The sequence below is a fragment of the Ammodytes marinus genome, assembly GCF_949987685.1.
Source record: "Ammodytes marinus genome assembly, chromosome: 8".
NCBI classification, from domain to species: Eukaryota; Metazoa; Chordata; class Actinopteri; order Uranoscopiformes; family Ammodytidae; genus Ammodytes; species Ammodytes marinus.
In genome coordinates this window covers 19,213,488-19,232,248 of record NC_137212.1, presented here as the reverse complement: position 1 = coordinate 19,232,248, position 18,761 = coordinate 19,213,488, and the positions used below count along the sequence as shown (strand labels likewise).

The following is an 18,761-nucleotide window of genomic DNA, read 5'->3' as shown; positions in this document are numbered from 1 at the left end:
TCTCAAGAAAATGTTAATTATTTTTATACTGTATATATACACATTAAAATATCATAATAAGGCTTCGTGGATAATGATATAGATTTGCAATATTATGTGTGTATGAGGATGAACCCAATGAAACGATAACACAAGATAAAAGGCTCTTTTGCAAATACCATCAGGTTATTTGTAGAACAGGCATTTGTGTGAATGGGTTGATATTCTGTTTGCCCAGTGTGTGTGTGTGTGTGTGTGGGGGGGGGGGTGGTAGATAATACATATTTTGTATGTAAGTTAAAAAAATCATTGGGTTATTAATTTTGATGAAACAACTGCGGGCGAAAGCAGTAGACTGTGTCTTTAGGACCCCCGACCCCCCTCTCCCCTCCTTAAAGAAAGCTACTCATATGTTATGTCCCATTGAGGATCAGAGAAGGGGGGAGTGGGAGAAGCGAGGGACTGGGAGTGTTGTGTGAAAAGAGTGCAGGCCAACGAGCGAGACAAAAGAGGCTGCGGCTGCATTGAATGTGCCGGTGGTGTGTCCGTCTCCGAAAGCCACAAGCAAACCACATTTTCTCCCCCCCAACAACACCACCCCACCCTCCCTCCTCTTTGGCCTGTACGCTACAGACGGCGGAGACACACCGGGTGAGGGAAACCAATTGCAATATTGCAAATTGGTGGAAGCGCGAAGTTGAGGACTTAAGGAAGAAAAAAAGCTCCCGAGGACCGGGTGTTTCTCCTGTCCTCTCTCCCCGGTCCTGACTAGCCTAGGCGTCGAGTGCGGTGCGGTTTGGGGTTGGAGATATAACCCAGAACAAAGGAGTCTTGGAGCGAGGAATGAGCGAGCCGAGACTAGCTTTGCCATTGCCTTTGAAACCGGGCCAAATGCCTCTCTAAGACCCAACGATAGTACATCGGCTGCTCTTATTTCTCGACGAAGCTTTCCGCCCCAAAAGGGAGAAGGAAGGAAGGAGGACGAAATAAAACGCAAACGGAGAGACACACAAGTCGGCGGCTACAATGTTTCCTCAAAACCGACCACCGGTAAGTAGGCTATACGCTACTGTGTAACCGTACGCACGCGTTTAACGAGGTTATATTAGTGTTTCCAAGCCTCTTTTGCATATAAGATGTCTTTAATACACACTATGTTGATTTTAAACCACAACGAGCCTCAATTAAGAAAGTATAAGCCGAAATTGTTTGTCTTTGTCATCATTACAGTGTATTTCCGGGGACTGCTTTGAGGGGAGAAATACGATACTACTCAATAAGCTAACATAACCTCTTGTTTGCCTTTATATCAACGCCCTGTGTAATCTTTGTCTTGTGAAGGTCAGGCATATTGCTTTCAGCAGGGGTTTAGTGAGTCGAAGCCCACCTTTTTAAAACAACGTCCAACTTTGCTGTGTGTGTGAGAATCTCGTGTCCTTGGTGGCCACCACCACCAGTTTGGAAACATGGAGCCTGCTGCAATTTCCATACTGTTGTGGAGTTGACCCAGATGATGAAGTGTGTGTGTGTCCCTTCCTCCCTCATAGGCTGTGGAGGGGTGAGGGGGTGGGTGAGTCAGCTTGGCTTGTTGACACCTCTCAATGGTGTGCCCTTCTCAAGTGCCACTCATTTTCCACAAAACAAAACCAAAAATCAGCTTTGCTTTTTATTTATTCAATCACATCCTGGCTAACTGTGTTGATAGACTGAAAACTAGAATCCGTCCATCTTGTAAGAAGCAAAAAAAAATGACCAAACATATTCAATGATAGCTAATAACGTGTCTGTAAAAATGCAAAAGAAATTGGTATGCTCTCTGTGTTTTGCAATAGATCTCAGCAAGGTTATAAGCGATATTTGTGCTGCGTGGCTTTAATTTGTTTTAGTTAGGTGGAGAGCTTTCGAGCTGACTGAAATGCATAAACACTGGTCCTCCAGCTGTGTGAAGTATCAATTAAGACCTGCTCATTTGCCTAACCCTCATCTCCATCCCTCAGCCATGCCACCATGCAACCCCCACCCCTCACAGACAATGTTTTGACATTCATGTCCCATGCATTGATACCAGATTAAGTACAGTTATACTGTGACGTATAACTTCATGAGAATGTGAGGACCCAAAAGGACACACATTGCTTTCATTTTTGTAGCTTTGCATAATAACGCTTAAATTGCACTACCATCATGCGTTGTTACTTTTATTTCCGCTCGCACTTCCTGTGAGTGATGAAGGGGTCCCTCTAAACATACAGCACATATCATGACACACACACACACACACACACACACACACACACACACACACACACACGAAAGCAGCTGTGTATGTAGTATAGCTGACTGCAGGAAGGCAGGACTGTGGGTCTGTGGTTTGCTCTGTAAACCCAATCCCTCTCATCCAGCCTCCCCTCACTGTGTTCCTGTGAGAGCTCCAAACCACATCTTAATGTATGGGCAGGCGTCCCAGGGTGAGGGGAGCAGACTGCGGCGGGTCTGGGTGGAATGTTTAGGCCCAGCACCGCGGCCCTGTTTCATTTCAACCACCCCCCCCCCCCCCTCCTCCCCCCCACACACACACACATCTCAACAGGACCATGTGAGACAGCCGTCCCCAAGCAAGTCTCATTGACCATCGGTGTGGCTCTTGTTTGCACCTTAGAGTGAAGGGCCACTCAGCGCAGCAAACCGTTTAATCTCTGAAATGCTGGGCTGGCAGTAACCTGTCATCACTGGATACTGGTCTGCTGTGAAGGATGTGGCCCATTTATTATAGAAACATGGTGACTAATCTATAGTTATTTATTCATCAAATGATACTTGAAATGAACTGCTTCATTACTTTCACACTTGTTCCGTTATCTGGAGATGCACCCAACAGACTTTGTTCACTGTAATTCACACAGCAGCATACAGGTTTGAATCAGTCTTATAACACATCTTGCACAGGTTTATTTACTGACTAAATGCAGCACTTACCTTAACTATACTTAACATGGCCGTCCTAAATCCCATTAGTCTTACATCATTGTTTTTAAAGATCTTCCTTTTAACAGACCACATTTGATCAATGGGAGACTATAGAATTATCAGTGAGTGATGATCAGAGATCCAAACCACTCAAAGGTCACACAGAAACAACAGTCCTCAACAAACCATTTTATCCTGAACAATGCCCTTGGTTGGGGGCAGGGGTTTGTTAAGAGGCTACTACTGTGGGAGAACCTTGGTTACATTGTTGTAGATAAGGCCACCAATCATATACTTATATTTAATAATCTATCGGGACAGACAGTGATCTGACTACTTCTATAAAGGTGTCATGTTCATATAATCTAAACCACTGATTTGGTTGCAGCCAAGGCATGTTCATTGTAAACATTGATTGGATTTTTCAGAGCTACTTCTTTTGGGGTGGGTTTGCCCTTATCTTTTCTTCCAAATGATTAGGTTTAGTTAATACAGTTGAACTGGGTTTATGAACGACTCGTCTGACTGTTGTTGCTCTAGCTTGTCCCAAAGGCCTATCTGAAAGCTCATTGTATCTAGCATCATCCCCATAGATTTAAGAACTGTAAAAACTGAAGCAATTGGAAAGTCCGCAATTCCATTGTCAATTGTTAATGTTGCCAATGAACTTGTTTTTCAAACCACAGACCGCAGCATGTAAGACATCTCATCTCATAGATCTATAAAATGTGTTAGCGTCACCTAAACTGTGTGACGGTTCATCTGTACTTTAAAAACAACCCATTGTTTAAGCATTTAACTGATTTACAAGTAAAATGATTGCAATGCCATTTAAAAAAAAAAGCCATTATTAGCCAATGCTAAACACTCGCAACTTTCCCGACTCTTATCTTTACTTTTCCATTGATAGTTTATAGTTTCATTATTTGTTAAGCTCTTTATTTTGGTTAAAACAATCTTAATTAGATCTGCCCCTTAATATAGGAGTAGTGGCCAACCTAAAACTCACAGTTCAGTTTCATAATGGCAATAGGGAGCTAGTAGACATTCTTCGGAATTTGGGGGACATAAAGAAATGTAATTTATTATTAAAGGGAGACAAAAGAGTTCTTTCAACTTACTAAGTGTGACCAACCATGGCCTACATCTTCATCTATGCATCTCCTCTCATCATTCCATCCTCATCAAGGAGGGCGTCTTTATGGATTGATATCCAGGAAGTGCCGTACAGGAAGTAGACTTAGGCTTTTGTCTTTTGGAGAGTACTTTTGAACATGTGACTGAGATGAGGTCTTCTCTTCTATGGCATCCTGAGCTAGCATGAAAGCCAGCCTCCACTTCCCCTAGTCCTAGCATGCTCTTAGCTCTTTATCACCACTGTTGTCCAGTGGTGAGTGTGGCCATCGATCAGGAGCTTGCCTGCTTTTCTTAGCTGCCGATTAGATGGAGAGAGAGAGAGAGAGAGAGAGAGAAAGAAAAGGCAGAATAAAATGAAGGAGAAGAGGCTGATGGGGATCTCAGGTTTACACAAGCTGTTGTGGAGCCGCGTTTCGGTGGAAGGAACAAACGAGCGTAAGGGGGCGGGGGGGGGGGGGGTTAATAAAAGAATGCACCTCCAGCAATTAAGCCAGCTGACAGGCAAACTGTGGCGCTTCGCTAATGTGGGCTGACAGCAGGGAAATTTGAATAACGAGGCTTGCGGGAGGCACGAGAGACGAATGAGGAGGTAGAGGGGGTCGGGAGGGAAAAAAACTGAGAAAGAAAGATGTGCAGCGCTAATGAAACAGGTGCCTGGCAGCCCCTCCCCTCTAAGTGCAGGAATCATTGAGAGATTACCAGCACGTTTCTGCAGCACAGAGCCAAGCAGTTAGCCATTTGATTTAAGGTGGAGGCTGGGGAGGTGTGTGTGTGTGGGGGGGAGAAGGAACCTGTGTCTTTTCTTCCCAACTGAAAGCTGATTTAACAATGCAAATCACAGCTGAATGTTGACATGTTTGAAATATTTTCTATATAAGAAGCTTTACCTTCAAATGCTTTTGAGACAAGACAGCCGTATTGACATGTTTCATGGCTCACAGAAATGGGGAGGTAGGTTTAAGGCGTGTTTGATGGATATACACATTGTGGAATAGACCTACTATCACCGCGTCCTTAGCAGAAGTTGGATGATAGAGGGGAAGAGAGGGAACGCTTGGTGGGTGTTTACTCTGTTGATCGACTCTGTTGGTAAGCAGTGTAATTAGTGGCTTGACTAATGGGCCGAGCTATATGAAGGGGAGGCATCAGCAAAGCATCTTCCCAAACTGAAGCAGATAGACAGAGAGATCAAACTCAGATTAAACAAATATACTGTAATCTAAACATTTGGCACCATGGTACTTTTTTTTATAGCTGTGCTAGCGGCTTGACCCTGGGGATGGCAATGAGTCAATCGATCCACCTCTTCAATCAAAAGCAAAATATCTAAACAACTTTTAGTTGGAATAAGCTTTATTTGTACAGACTGACATGATTCCCAGGCATTAAATCCAATTGGCTGTTATGATCTCCTGACTTCGCCACCATGAGGTCCACATATGTGGTTTGTAGTTAAATGTCTGGACAACTATAGGCCTATTAAATGGAGGGCAATAAAAATGGTTAGACGTTCATGTTGCCCTCGGGATTATTTTGAATAATTTATGTGATCCCCTGACTTCATCTAGTGCCATCATCAAAAACTTTTATGACCAAACGCATCTAATGAATGATATTCCAATTAGCTGTAGGTTAGTGCTAAGTAGCGAATGTTAGCATGCTAACACACTGAACTAAGATATTTTAAAATGGTACTAAACATTATAGACTACCTGCTTAGATATTAGCATTTAGCTCAAAGTAGATTTAGCCTTTTTTTATATATTGACAGGCCAAATTATATGTTGAGTTATTAGTGCTCAGAAATGTATGAGGAACACAGTATGGGATAAAAAAAAAACCCTCCCCCATCCTTTGAAACGGTATAAAGAACACATAAAGGAGTATGCTATTCCTATAAGTGAACCAAATATTCCCATGGTTACACGACCACATCATTACATTGGACCCATTCCAGCTCCATTAGCAATGTATATATCACTGTTGGTCAGTCAGTATGGCTTGTAAGGATTGAGACCGATCTTTTCTGATTCCCATTGACATAGGAGCTTCAGAAATGTGTCACTACAATAAAGTAGCCTACATGTGTGCTTGTAAATATTTGTGGTAAACTGCATTGTGCACACATCCACTTAGTGTTTGTTGTGGGCATGTGTGGGTGTTCAGTCTGGCGAGTGTGTGTGCGCACATGTTTTTTTTTATAGTAGGGGGTTAAGGCAAGGAAATGAGGTCATAGTGGTTTGTTGCGTGCGGTGTAATTAGAGGTAACTGAAATGAAAACAGAAATTATTTCAATTCCACATCAGAATTTATTTTGTGTGCACACTTACTGTTTTTCCACAACATTATGTCACGTGCATTCATTTGTTAGTGCCTATGGGTATGTGTTTTTGCATTCTTGGGTTTTGGTATACGACCGTGGATATACTGTCTGCAGAGAATATAGCCTAATGGCTTTTTGTTCAGCTGTTTCTTACCAGCTAGCTACCGTATTTAAAATGGCCCTATTGGGTTTTTTTTCTATCCTTTCCCACGAAAGGGATACGAAATCTGATTTAAATAATTTATTTCCTATAGATGACTCGTTAACGTGCGCTCTCTCGCTCTTTCTCTCTCTCTCTCATCCCCTTATTGTCAGGTCCTCATTTAATCATTGCAATTGACTTAGGCCTTCCAGGGCTAAGAGAGGGATTAGTTTTAGCGTGTGTGTGTACACACCTATACATCTGATGTAACACGGTCATGTCTGGTCTTTCATCATGGGGCTTGTGCAATAGGTGGCCTCAAACCCGTAATGTAAGTATCTTCTCAGCTGGCATTATGGAAAGGAAGAGGTCACAGCAGCGTGCATTTATCTAACCAGTTGAGTAATCAGATGATCTCTATAATTCTCTAATCATATCGGAGTTAAGCTTTCCTTACCCCTGCCATCCATCCTCAACAATCCTTCCTCAGTATTAAGGAAACCCGACTTTACAGTTCCGAGAGCCTCAGAAAGCTCCAGCCTGTAATTGTGTAACGGCAATTTTCAGTCTATGTAAGCTTTGTTCAAGGGCAGACGGCATGTCTCTTGTTTGCTTTCGAGGTAGGACACGGCCAAGAGGAAGGGAATAACTGAGTGTAGGATTATCAGATGAAGGACCGCAGCCTTGATCCATACCCAGAGGTCACGGGGTCAGACTCTTCACTAAAAGCCTGCTCTGCTGTTTGCCAGATCAGAAGTTGGGACTGACTAAAAGCAGGGGATCATATAGTAGGAAAAAGGTGTGTAAGGTCTTTAGCAGCCGAGCCAGCAGAGACACATTTGTTTCTTTTACACCCCCCACCCCCCTCAAAAAAAGATCAAAATAATTGTTGTTCTCTTGAACATCAGAAAATATATCGACTCTTTTCTGAGTTTATTGCTCTGATATGTTAAAAACAAAAATTAAAAGAGGGATGAAAATAGAAAAGAAAACAGAAGAAGGATGGACACCTCTTTATTTCTCCTTCCATCCTCATATAAAATGGCCTTGGTGCTCTTTTTCCCCCCCTGTGAAGAGTAATTGCTCTGTGTGTGTGTGTGTGTGTGTGTGTCTGTGTGAGATCATGGCTTTTTGTGTAAGAAAAGGGGAGTGTGTATGTGTGAGTACGGCTGACAAAATGGCTTGTGTATTTATGTGAGTGTGTTTGTAATAGTGGGTTTTTGTGTAAAGGAAAAAGGGTGTGTGTGGCTGTCTGTGCTCTAGGAGAGGGGATCTGGCCGACAGATTGAGAGCAGCTTGTTAGAAAGGGGAACAATGAGGCCACAGCCCCTCTCCTATCTTCTTTTTTTTCATTTCCTTTCCTTTCCTAGCTCGTGTTCCCCTTTCTTTCTATTTTTTCTTCTTTCTTATAACCAGCACTTTCAAGAAACTGATTCTCGGGCTTTTCCTACTGCTCCTCCTGTACATTTCCAACTTTGACACTTGCAACTCTCATCCATATTATATGTATATGTTCCTTCAGCCTCTCTCTCTCTCTGCTCTGCTCTGCTCTGTTGCTGGCTTGTCTTTTGATAACGTTTCGCATGCTGAAACATCTGATGGTTGATGTGTAGGACATCACGGCGTGAGATTATTTTTCTATGTTTGTATTTAATTATTTTATTAAAATTCTTATTTACTGCTGTCAACAGGGCTACCCACATGTATGCCTGCTGTTTTTTTTACTTTGGCTATTTAGCAGGAAAAGTACATCTTTTAGCGTTTATGATTATTAACCTAACAAACATTTTTTTTTATCATGCAGGGTCTTCAAAAAGCCTGAGCCAGGTAGAATTAAAGTTGATGGAGCTCAATCATTTTAACATTATCACATTTAAAAGTATAGCCCAATGTATTTGAACCTACCAAAAGTCTTTGGATATGTGTTCTGAGGGCATTGGGACATTATTAAAAGAGACAAGCATAATAGGGAAGGGACAGGATAAGCAGAATAACTAGGTGGGAAGTGGAAGACATACCTCACATAGGGAGCGACAAAGATGGAAAGAAAAATGTGCTCCTATGTCAATGTCCAGTCCACTTACCCTTAGTATTGTTTCATGACGTCCAAAGTGGCTCTATAAAAAACATACCTGTATGGAGCAATGTATAATAAAGAGCTACGTTTATTTACGATGCATATCGGAGAAAAAGTAGTTTTTCCTGTAACCATTCTATGGAAACATGTGCAGGGAATTGGCCTTTTTACTGTTTGTGGTTTCCTCTATCAGATCAGGCAATCCTACGTGTTTTCACATCTTACTTTGTCTTCCCACAACCCTCCAATCTTTACACTTTGCATCACAGGCTGGAAAAACAGCAAAAGGTGAAAACGTGACTTTGGCCTTATAATAAACTAACCACTGGGTTTAATAGACTACTACTCACCATAGCCAAGCCACATTTAAACCATAGTCTGTGTTTTTCTAAGAGGAAGAATTACTGTATGTTATGATCACTTAACCTCAGCATCATACTCAAGCATGGTGAAGCTGATATCCTGGGCCCCTCTGCACTCTTATTTTGACAAAGAGCCAAACGGACTGACAGAGGGACACCCCCCGCCCGCCACCCTCCTCGTCCAGCTCTCAGCCCCCTTTTGTCTGCCTGTCCCGCAGCATTACCACTACAGTTGTATAGTCTCCTAATTGCTCTGAACCCTGCAGCGATTGGGGAGACTAAAAGCACAGGGGTTGGTGGAGGGGTCCTAACTAACCCATCTTATCTACCCGTCAGATTACCTAAAGTTTGGCTTGTGTCCTCTCTCTCTCTCCACAGGCACCTCTGCAGCCACCCCCGGGGTCCTCCGCCTCAGTGGTGGCAGCGGCAGCAGCAGCAGCCGCGGCCGCATCGGGACAACCCCAGTCCCTGAAACTCACCTACCCAGAAACCCTGGACCGCATTAAGGAGGAGTTTCAGTTCCTTCAGACCCAGTACCACAGGTGGGTGTTTATGGATTTTTTTATTTTTTATATATAGTTTGTGTGCTGGTGTTTTTCCCCCTCACCTTTTTGTTTTGCTTTTGTTTCTGAGCACTCCTGACTGAGAGGTAAAGTATTTCATAGAATAAGCCCATTCACATTACAAATGATGTACCAGGAATGTGCTATTGCTTGGGATTTACCAATGCAGTGAGTGTTGTTGTCCGATGATGACTGTGTGTTGAGTTGTGGCAAAGGTTTTGCAAGGTGACACATTTGTGCTACCTTGTCTTACTGGTGTACATGCACACCACACCACATACTTTGCACAGTTGCCTTGCCCATTAAAGGGGTATTTATTATATACTGTAGCCAAGCTTCTCTTTTTGCAATAGTGTCTGCCGGTGTGCTTGATGTGCAGGAATGTGCCCAGAATGCCTTTTTGACGGTGGGATTTAGGGCTGACTGTGGAGTCCCAGCCTTCTCTCTCTCTCTCCTTCCTTTCTCTGTTCTCGTGACACACCTTCACAGAGAGCTCACTTCTCTCTTCTCCTCCTGCTTTGATTTAGCCGGCCAGAATCACCCCTCCCTCCCTTTCTGTCCCACTTCAACCTTCTTTTGTACAGCACCCTTGTCCACAACCCCTGTGGCTATGGCTGCTTCCCTGTACCCACAAGTGTGTGTGTCCGACTCCTTATCCGTCTGTCCGTTCTGCTCACCACAAGCTCAAAACTCACAGTCCAACCAACACTGAGGCTAGAATGCCTGAACTGACGCATACATGATTTTTTTTCATGGGAATAGGACTAGGGGTAAGGAGCTGTTTTTCAGAATATTTCTACTTGGCTCCTGTTGATTATTGAAGGTTATTACCATTTGACTATGTTTAAACAAGGAATGCACCAATCCGATCCTCCGAATTGAATAACAGTTCAATACTAACCCAAATATCTGGATTGGATATCAAAGAGGATAACAAGTATAATCTTAGTTATTTTAACCTCAATGTAGAAAAAGGTAAAATAGCCGAGTGCAGCTTTGGGAGCTTTAACACAACAAACTTGATGAATCGCTTGTAGAAGCAAGATGGAAAGGACTTTGCCAATGTTATGCAGGAAGCAAGTGCCAAGGCTTGAGGCATGAGGCGCTGTCCTGATAGTCTGCCGAAAACTGATTACTGTCGCAGGAGTGTGCATAGGCTGATAAAGCTGTATCGCCCAGTTTACACGTGTCTACAGCTGTGTTAGTTTGGGTCAAACAGTCATATGCATATACTCATAACTTTATGTCCGCAGTAATGGCAAAGGTATGTCATTGTGAAACTTAAACGTTTTTATTTGAACCGAATAATAAAGGAGTTATTGTACTGTAATTGTGTTTCCGATGTTCATATGTGCTTTATGTCTAATACCCTGGTTAATATATATGACACCAGCAATTCATCTCCAAAACACAATCCAGTAACACTATCCCAATTAAATACAAGCAAGTGTGCAAATTAATTTCCAAATGCTTGGAAACACTGCCATGGTTAGTTTCACAACTTAAAAAGTTGTACTTCTTCAAGCTGCAACATCAATACGGCCCCCCCCCCCCCCCCCAAAAAAAAATGCATTTTTGCTACTCCTGTTAACCACGTTTTGCATAGCACTAACCTAATCAAGCCACTGGGTGAACTTGAGTCACCTCTGACTCTGTTGGTTTGGACTGTGTGATCAGCTCCTGGCAGCCGCTCAACGTTACACCTCATCATGTTACTAAACACCTGGAGCATCGCCCTATTGCCAATCATTACAATCAGTACTGAGAAGAACTAGAGAGCAGGATAAACAATAAATGAATGATGGGATTAAGAACAAGATTGGAGCAAGAGCAGGCTTGTGATTCAATCTTCATCTTCCAGTTTCACTAGCACAGCACGCTGTTTAGCAGGTGTGGTTAGTTTGTGGGAAGATTTTTTTTAAAGCTTCTTTCATGCTGCTCCATGAGCAGAAAATGACAGCAGATTAATACACTGACACTGTAACAATATCACATGACAATAGCTACTGTCATTATTGGAACAGATTGTATGTTCTAGAAGACGTCTCTTTACATACTGTATCTGTCAAATGTTACCTTGCAGGTAGGTATGAAGCTGTTAATTAGAATGACTGGTTATGGTTGTTGATTAATGGTCTATAAATGGCATTAAATATGCTGTTCCTATTGTGTTTTTCAGAGACACTGCAACAACATTGCAACAACTTATTTTGAGCATCTTCCATTAAAAACTGGGCATTAATACAGTGTTATGATTTATGGACTTTCAATGTGGAATGATATGATCACATAGTGTTATCAATTTGCCAACTTTTGCAATTATTCATCAGAAATAAGATAATAATTATGAATTCCAAAATCACAAATGACAAATTTGCCTCAAATCGCTTTCCAACTAAAACAAATGAAGACCTTTGTGATAGGGTTTTGTTTACTACCACAAGAGTGGGACATTTTATTGCATTGAATATTAATTTCATTATGGTACTTTGCATGCATTTGCCATACCACATAAACTGGAAGTTATTAGGTTACTAGATAAAAGCAATAGCCCAATATAGGACAAATTCATTCATTTTTAAATTGCCCAGTCCTATTCTGATGACATATGTATTCCCTTGAGCCATATAGTACACTACTTTCAGGTCATAAAACCTTTTCCTTTAACATACATTTAACTGTTGTACTGGACACTTAGCATAATGATGTAACTAAGGTGTGTTAGTAACCTAAGAAAAGTCACTTTGGCAGCAGTTTTAGAGAAGTCCAGACAGATAGCAGTCAGTAGGATTTAACAGTGGCTTTGTTTAGTCCCACAGCAGGCAGGCCACGAGGCAAGAGAACCTTTAGTGTAACCGGACCTAAACTTGTCCTGAACACCCACAGTGATACAAACCTGCGGCTTTATTCAGACTTACTCCAAATCTGATGCATGTGCTTAACACACACATACACACACGTACGGGCCTCCCCAATTATCTTTGCACACAAATAGATGTGTGTCCAGAAATAGCAGGGCTTAGTTGTGTATTTTGTCTGCAGAAGGTGGCTGCATTCTGATAGATGTTGGATTAAACGGCAGGAAAGAGACGGAGGGAAGGGATTAGAGCTGATGAGTTGCAACTGTGTTTGTGTCTGTGGGCAGGAGAATGGATGGGTGGGTGGTAGGCTGTTTCTAAATTGGTGTATATGGCATGTGTATGGTTGGTATGTACGGTTGAGAAAAATGTCCAAGGAAACTAAAGAAAGGGAAGGGTTAATTAATTAAAGGGTCATTGGTTGATCGTGTGTGTGTGTGTGTTGGTGCTGTCTGAACAGACTGTAATCAGCATACTGAGGGAAGATTGGAGGAGATGCTGACACAGGGCTCTCATTACTGTAATTCTCTTTCTATAAACACACACAGCCCTATATCGGTCATAATGCATCGTGTGAGTGTGGTCTGCAGAGTTAAGATAGGCTCTCCACTTTCCGTGAACATGCTGCCACTTATCACTTACGAGCCCCTCCACTCATCGCTACCTAACAGCGGTACTAACTCCTGCCTCACACACCCTGAAAGAGTGTGCGTTTGTGTCGGCTTAAAAATGTCACGGGTTAATCGGTGATGAGTATTTTTCTTCAAGTAAAAATGCCATACATTTCATTGAAAATTAAATAGGTTATAGTACCTAGTAGTATCTAATATCCTTAGGTTCTCGACTATTGGTCGACATTTTCAGATGTTTTAGGCTGAACAATGGATCATTAATCAATCATTTAATAAAATCCATTCCTTATAGAACGTGGCCTGACCTCACAGAATAAAGGAGGCGGGGTCTGAATTTAAAATATCTTCAAAAACACATCTCCCACTCTCCAGCAAGACTGTGCATTTACCCTGGAAATATGTGATATACAGATATAATTAGATAGTCAGGATTCCCCTATGTTTAACTGCCTGTATGTCACTCATCAAATTAGCAAATTATATTTGCTTTAGGAAATGCTGAGGGTTTGTTAACTGTTTATAGTTAGGTCTACATCTTATTTGTGGGTTAGTCTGTGTGATACAACCTCTCCCTGGTGTGTGTGTGTGTGTGTGTGTGTGTGTGTGTGTGTGTGTGTGTGTGTGTGTGTGTGTGTGTGTGTGTGTGTGTGTGTGTGTGTGTGTGTGTGTGTGTGTGTGTGTGTGTGTGTGTGTGTGTGTGTGTGTGTGTGTGTGTGTGTGTGTGTGTGTGTGTGTGTGTGTGTGTGTGTGTGTGTGTGTGTGTGTGTGTGTGTGTGTGTGTGTGTGTGTGTGTGTAACATTTATGAAAGAGCAGACATTAAAGTGAGGTTGGCCTGCTATTGTGCAGAGTGATCCCTGTGTGTGTGTTAGTGTACACACCCTTGAGAGCTGATGAAAGAGCACACAGTCAAGTTGGGTGGGTCCTTGGTATATGGGTATATGTGTGTGTGTAAAGAGGGGAAGAGACTGGGAGCGAAGCTGAATGTTTTTCCAGTGGAGCAGAGAGGAAAGGGCTGATCAATAGTTAATGTGATGTAAAGTGAACAGTCACATACCTGGAGGCTGGCGGGCTAAATGGTCCTGACACTGTAAAGGCACGACACAGGAGAAGTCCCTACATGGCTCCCATTTGTGTGTGTGTGTGTGTGTGTGTGGGGGCGGAGGGCTTGTAGCTCTTATTTGTGTCGCACTTTTGTCCCTTATGATGATTGTTTGCCAAGCGACAACATTGGGCTCTCCCAGACTGCAGAACAAGCGATGGTGAGAGCAGACTTGGTAGCAGCATGTCAGGATTATGTTCATATTTCCTTATTTTGATTTAATCAAAACACTGCATTTTATTGGGATAATTGTTTTTGTTTAATTTTCTTTTGAAATACAAACTCATTTAAGGACGTCTCTGGCGTCCCGCTCACATTGATGCCTTTTTTGTGGAAAGAAAATTGATGTTCTCTTGAATTTGTATCCTTGTATGAACACTTAAAAATATTCGCAAACAACCAAAAGCAACCGGCAAGTGTTTTTATATAAAAAGTAAAGATATTGAGAATATCTTAGTTCCTTTTGGTAAAATAATCAATGTGGGAACAGTGAAAGTTAAAGAATTGTTAATAAAAAGCAAACACCGGAAAAGAAAGGGTTGACATTTTACAACACCCAGTAGTTTCAAACATTAAGACTATAAAGGCAGTCGGCACATTTCTACAAACTGCAAGAGCTTAATTAGATGCTTCACTCTCTGTACGCTCTCCTTAGAGAGAGAGAGAGTGTGTGTGTGTGGTGTGTGTGTGTGTGTGTGTGTAATCATGGCTTTTTGTGTGAGAAAAGGGGAGTGTGTATGTGTTGTGTGCAGTATATGTGCTCATTTGAGCGTTTTGTTTCTATGTGACTACACACACTCAGTGTGTGCAGTAATAAGCATGTTGGTTTAGTGTGTGTGTGTGTGTGTGTGTGTGTGTGTTCAGTAGCGATGCAGCACTGACAGAGCTGTCTGAGTGCTGGCATGCTGCAGATTTTGCGCTGATCATCTTATCTCCTGTCACCGCCAGGAAAAGATTGGAGGAACCGAGCCCATCGTGACACGCACACAGTCGTATCTCCCTTTTTCTTTTGGTCTATTCACTGTTGCTCGCTCACTCAATCTTGTTTTTTTTCTGTCTTTCTCTCTCATCCAACAAACCTTCTCTCCATCCCTCTCTCTGTCTCTCTTTCTCTCTCTCTCAGTAAATGGTGCTGAGCCAAACACTAATTATTACAGGCAATCATTTCAACATGAAAAACGTACCCACTTCCTGCTCACTCCTCTCCTCCCCTTCCTGCTTTATATTCCTCTCCCCTCCTCTAATTATTTTATGCTCCTACACACACGCACGTACGCACACACACACACACACACACACACACACACACACACACACACACACACACACACACACACACACACACGAGTATCTAGGTTCATGCCTCCAAGTCCATTTTGCAGATAATAGTAATAATTTATTTCTAAGTGCTACCTTGGGGTATTTCCTGTAAACTCCTTTGTATACATTAGCTCTGCTATTGTTCTGTAGTGCTGTGCTCAAAAGCAGAGGACTGACTTCAGGTATAGAGACATTTATGTTTCCCCCTACCTCTCTTTGATGGTATTGTTGAAAAGCTTGTTTGGGCGACTGTGGCTCAGGTGGTTAAGCTGGTTGGCCAACGATCCTAGGGTTGGCGGTTCGATCCCCGCCCGGCCACTTGTGTCATGGTCGTTGTGTCCCTGGGCAAGACACTTAACCCACCTTGCCTCGTGTGAATGTGTATGACTGCTATATGTTTGAGGTGGTGGTCGGAGGGGCCGATGGCGCGGAATGGTAGCCTCGCTTCTGTCAGTCTGCCCCAGGGCAACTGTGGCTACTATCGTAGTTTACCACCACCGGTATGACTGTGTGTGAACGAATTGAACCTGGAACCCTGTAAAGCGCTTTGAGTACCTTGAAAAGCCCTATATAAATCCAATCAATTATTATTATTGTTTGATTGCTGCTCAATTGCCAAAAACAGATCGGACAAGTCAAGGTGGTTTATGTGGCATTTTCCAAAACTTTGAACTACACAAATGCCCTGACCTGCTGGGAGTCCTATCAATATGATCTCATAACATAAAAGTATGCATTCTTTAACTATCATTTGTAGTCAGACATCATGCAAGGGGCTCAAATATATAGTGGATAAAGTGATATGAATGATAGAGAAAATGAATGAATTCTTTTGAGCAATTTATCCTTTATTTGACTGATTTAATTGCTAGTGAAAATAATCTTTAGTTACAGTCTGAATCACGGCACACATTTTAAAGGAATTCCACAGCAATCACAGCAAAGCCGATCAATATAGTGTGTGTGTGTGTGTGTGTTCATTTATTTGCTTCTCCAAGCTCATGCTGGCTTGGTTTGATGAGCACACACAGTCAGCCATACACACACACACACACACACACACACACACACACACACACACACACACACACACACACACACACACACACAGTTGCACTAGTTCTCTGCCCAGCTGTGAGTGACTTCTGCCGAGAGCCAATTCCACTGTAATAAAATCTATAGGGTGATGGGGGAGGGAGGGAGGGGGGGGGGGGGGGGGTTAATCCTCTCTAACCCCCCCAACACCACCACCACCACCTCCCACTCTCCGTCCTGCTTCTCTCCCTCTCCTCCCCTCGCCCCTCTTCTCCTCGACTGGCTGGCAATGATAAATGAGTCAATTATGTGTGTGTGTGCACGCGGCGCTGGAGAAGAGAAGCGGACGGGGCTGTTATTACCTGTTGCAGGCCGGGGGTAATGTTGCGGTATTAATCATATTCTAATTTTCCTCCGCCAAACGACCCACCACCCTCCTCCAATGTCCCACAACCCCCCCACCATCAATCTATCTGCCCGCAAACAAGTCGGCGTATACTGCCCAAGGCCTAAAATATAGTGCCTCTCTGGGGGGAGGGAGGGGAAGGGGAGATGGGGGGGAGAGAGTTGGAGAGAGAGAGAGTTGTAGAGGTAGTAACAAGGGAGGTGTATGTGTGTGTGCTTGGACCTGATATACAAACACATTTATAATTGGAAGTATGTGTGTGTTTGCAAATCCAGCCAATGGCATTATCCATTTTTTTTAGAGGACACCGGGAATTGGTTTGTGTGTGTGTGTGTTCGGAGCGACAGTCAGACACACAGGATGGGCAGAAATATTGGACACATGGGAGAGCAGCGTTTGGCTGCTATCACTTCAGAGATGTGTGTGTGAGCAAGAGACACGGGTTGAACCCTGAACAAAAGGAGAGAGAGTAGTGATAGTTGAAACTGAAAAAGGCAGATTTATTACATAACAGGACAGAATTGGCCATTTTAGACTCACTTAAAACAGGAGGGTTGAACTTAAGTAGAAGGCTGGACAAGAGGGGGAAGGTCAGACTGAGGGACAGACAGACAGGTAATTGGGGTGGCAACAAAATGAGGAGGATGGGAACAGCACGTGGATGGATTGAAAATTATCCAGAGGAAAAAGGGGAGAGACACCTTGGATTTGCCTGCCTGCAGTCTTGGCTAGGTTTCAGGCTCCAAGCGTGACTTTGTCTATTTTCTGCTCTGCTGTGAGGTGATAATGGACTGTCAGCACCCCAGTCCCCCCGCTCCCTACTCCCCCACTGAGTGTGAGAGTGGAGGACAGAGGAGGGATGGGGTGTCGGAGAGAGAGAAAGGTGTATGGAGTAATTTGTTGTCATGTTGTTAATTGCGTTGCGTATTTTTATTTCAGGATAAGAATACAGGTCAAAACTAAACCTTTATTTTTGTCCACACTTCTGTCTCTTGCAGTTTGAAAATGGAATGCGAGAAGCTGGCTACAGAGAAGACGGAGATCCAGAGACACTACGTTATGGTGAGACACACGCACATATTCATGCACACACACACACACACACACACACATGCGCGCACACACACACACACACACACACTCATGCACACACGCACGCACACACACAGAGACCATGTCTCTTTGCATTCGCTCACAAGTAGTTCGGTGCCAAGTTCCCTGAATCCCTTTCATCTGCAAGCAGCTGCCAAAAAATACCCACCAAAAGCCACATGCAAGACCACACACACACACACACACATTATTGGGCCGCAGAATAAACAGCATTTAACATGGAAGTGTTTCTTTTCGTGTCTGATATAATGTACACTTTGCTATATGGCTAATGTGTGTCAACATCTGCCAACATCGGATACCATCCATCTTTTTCCATTACAGCTATTCCTTACAATCTATTGGTACATACCAACCAAGCTTATACCGAAGAGAAACACACTCCCAAGCTGTAAACTGGCATCCAATGTGTGGGGTGATTCATGCCTTTTTTTTCTTCTTTTTTTCTATCACATTGTTCATAAAAATTTCCCCAGCTTAATTCAGACCAAGTGCGTCAGTGGTTTATTGTGCTGAGACTGATTAACATTTGAGAGCCTTGGATTCTTTTTCAAAGTGAAAATAAGTATAAATTTGTTATTTTTGACATACTTTTTTTTTTTTTTTTTTAGGGTTCAAATATTTGATACTTTTCGAACAAAGCTCATCTTTGCGTGCCTGTATGTAACCTATTACAGTTGTACAGATGCCTACATACCCATGCTGTACATCTTTTAGATCCTTGAATGTGAATATAAGCAGGTTTTC

The 18,761-nt window shown here is 42.8% G+C and overlaps 1 protein-coding gene across 1 annotated transcript; it reads left to right on the top strand.

Annotated features, from left to right (window-relative positions):
- Positions 1-630: 630 nt before the first annotated feature.
- Positions 631-18,547, top strand: LOC307254429 (transducin-like enhancer protein 1; the record flags this gene model as incomplete). Its single annotated transcript, XM_080032820.1, has 4 exons — positions 631-1,029; positions 9,366-9,529; positions 17,900-17,963; positions 18,491-18,547. Exons 1-4 carry the CDS (start codon positions 1,006-1,008, stop codon positions 18,545-18,547), a joined length of 309 nt encoding a protein of 102 aa, XP_079888946.1. The 5' UTR covers positions 631-1,005.
- Between the last annotated feature and the right edge of the window lie 214 nt (positions 18,548-18,761).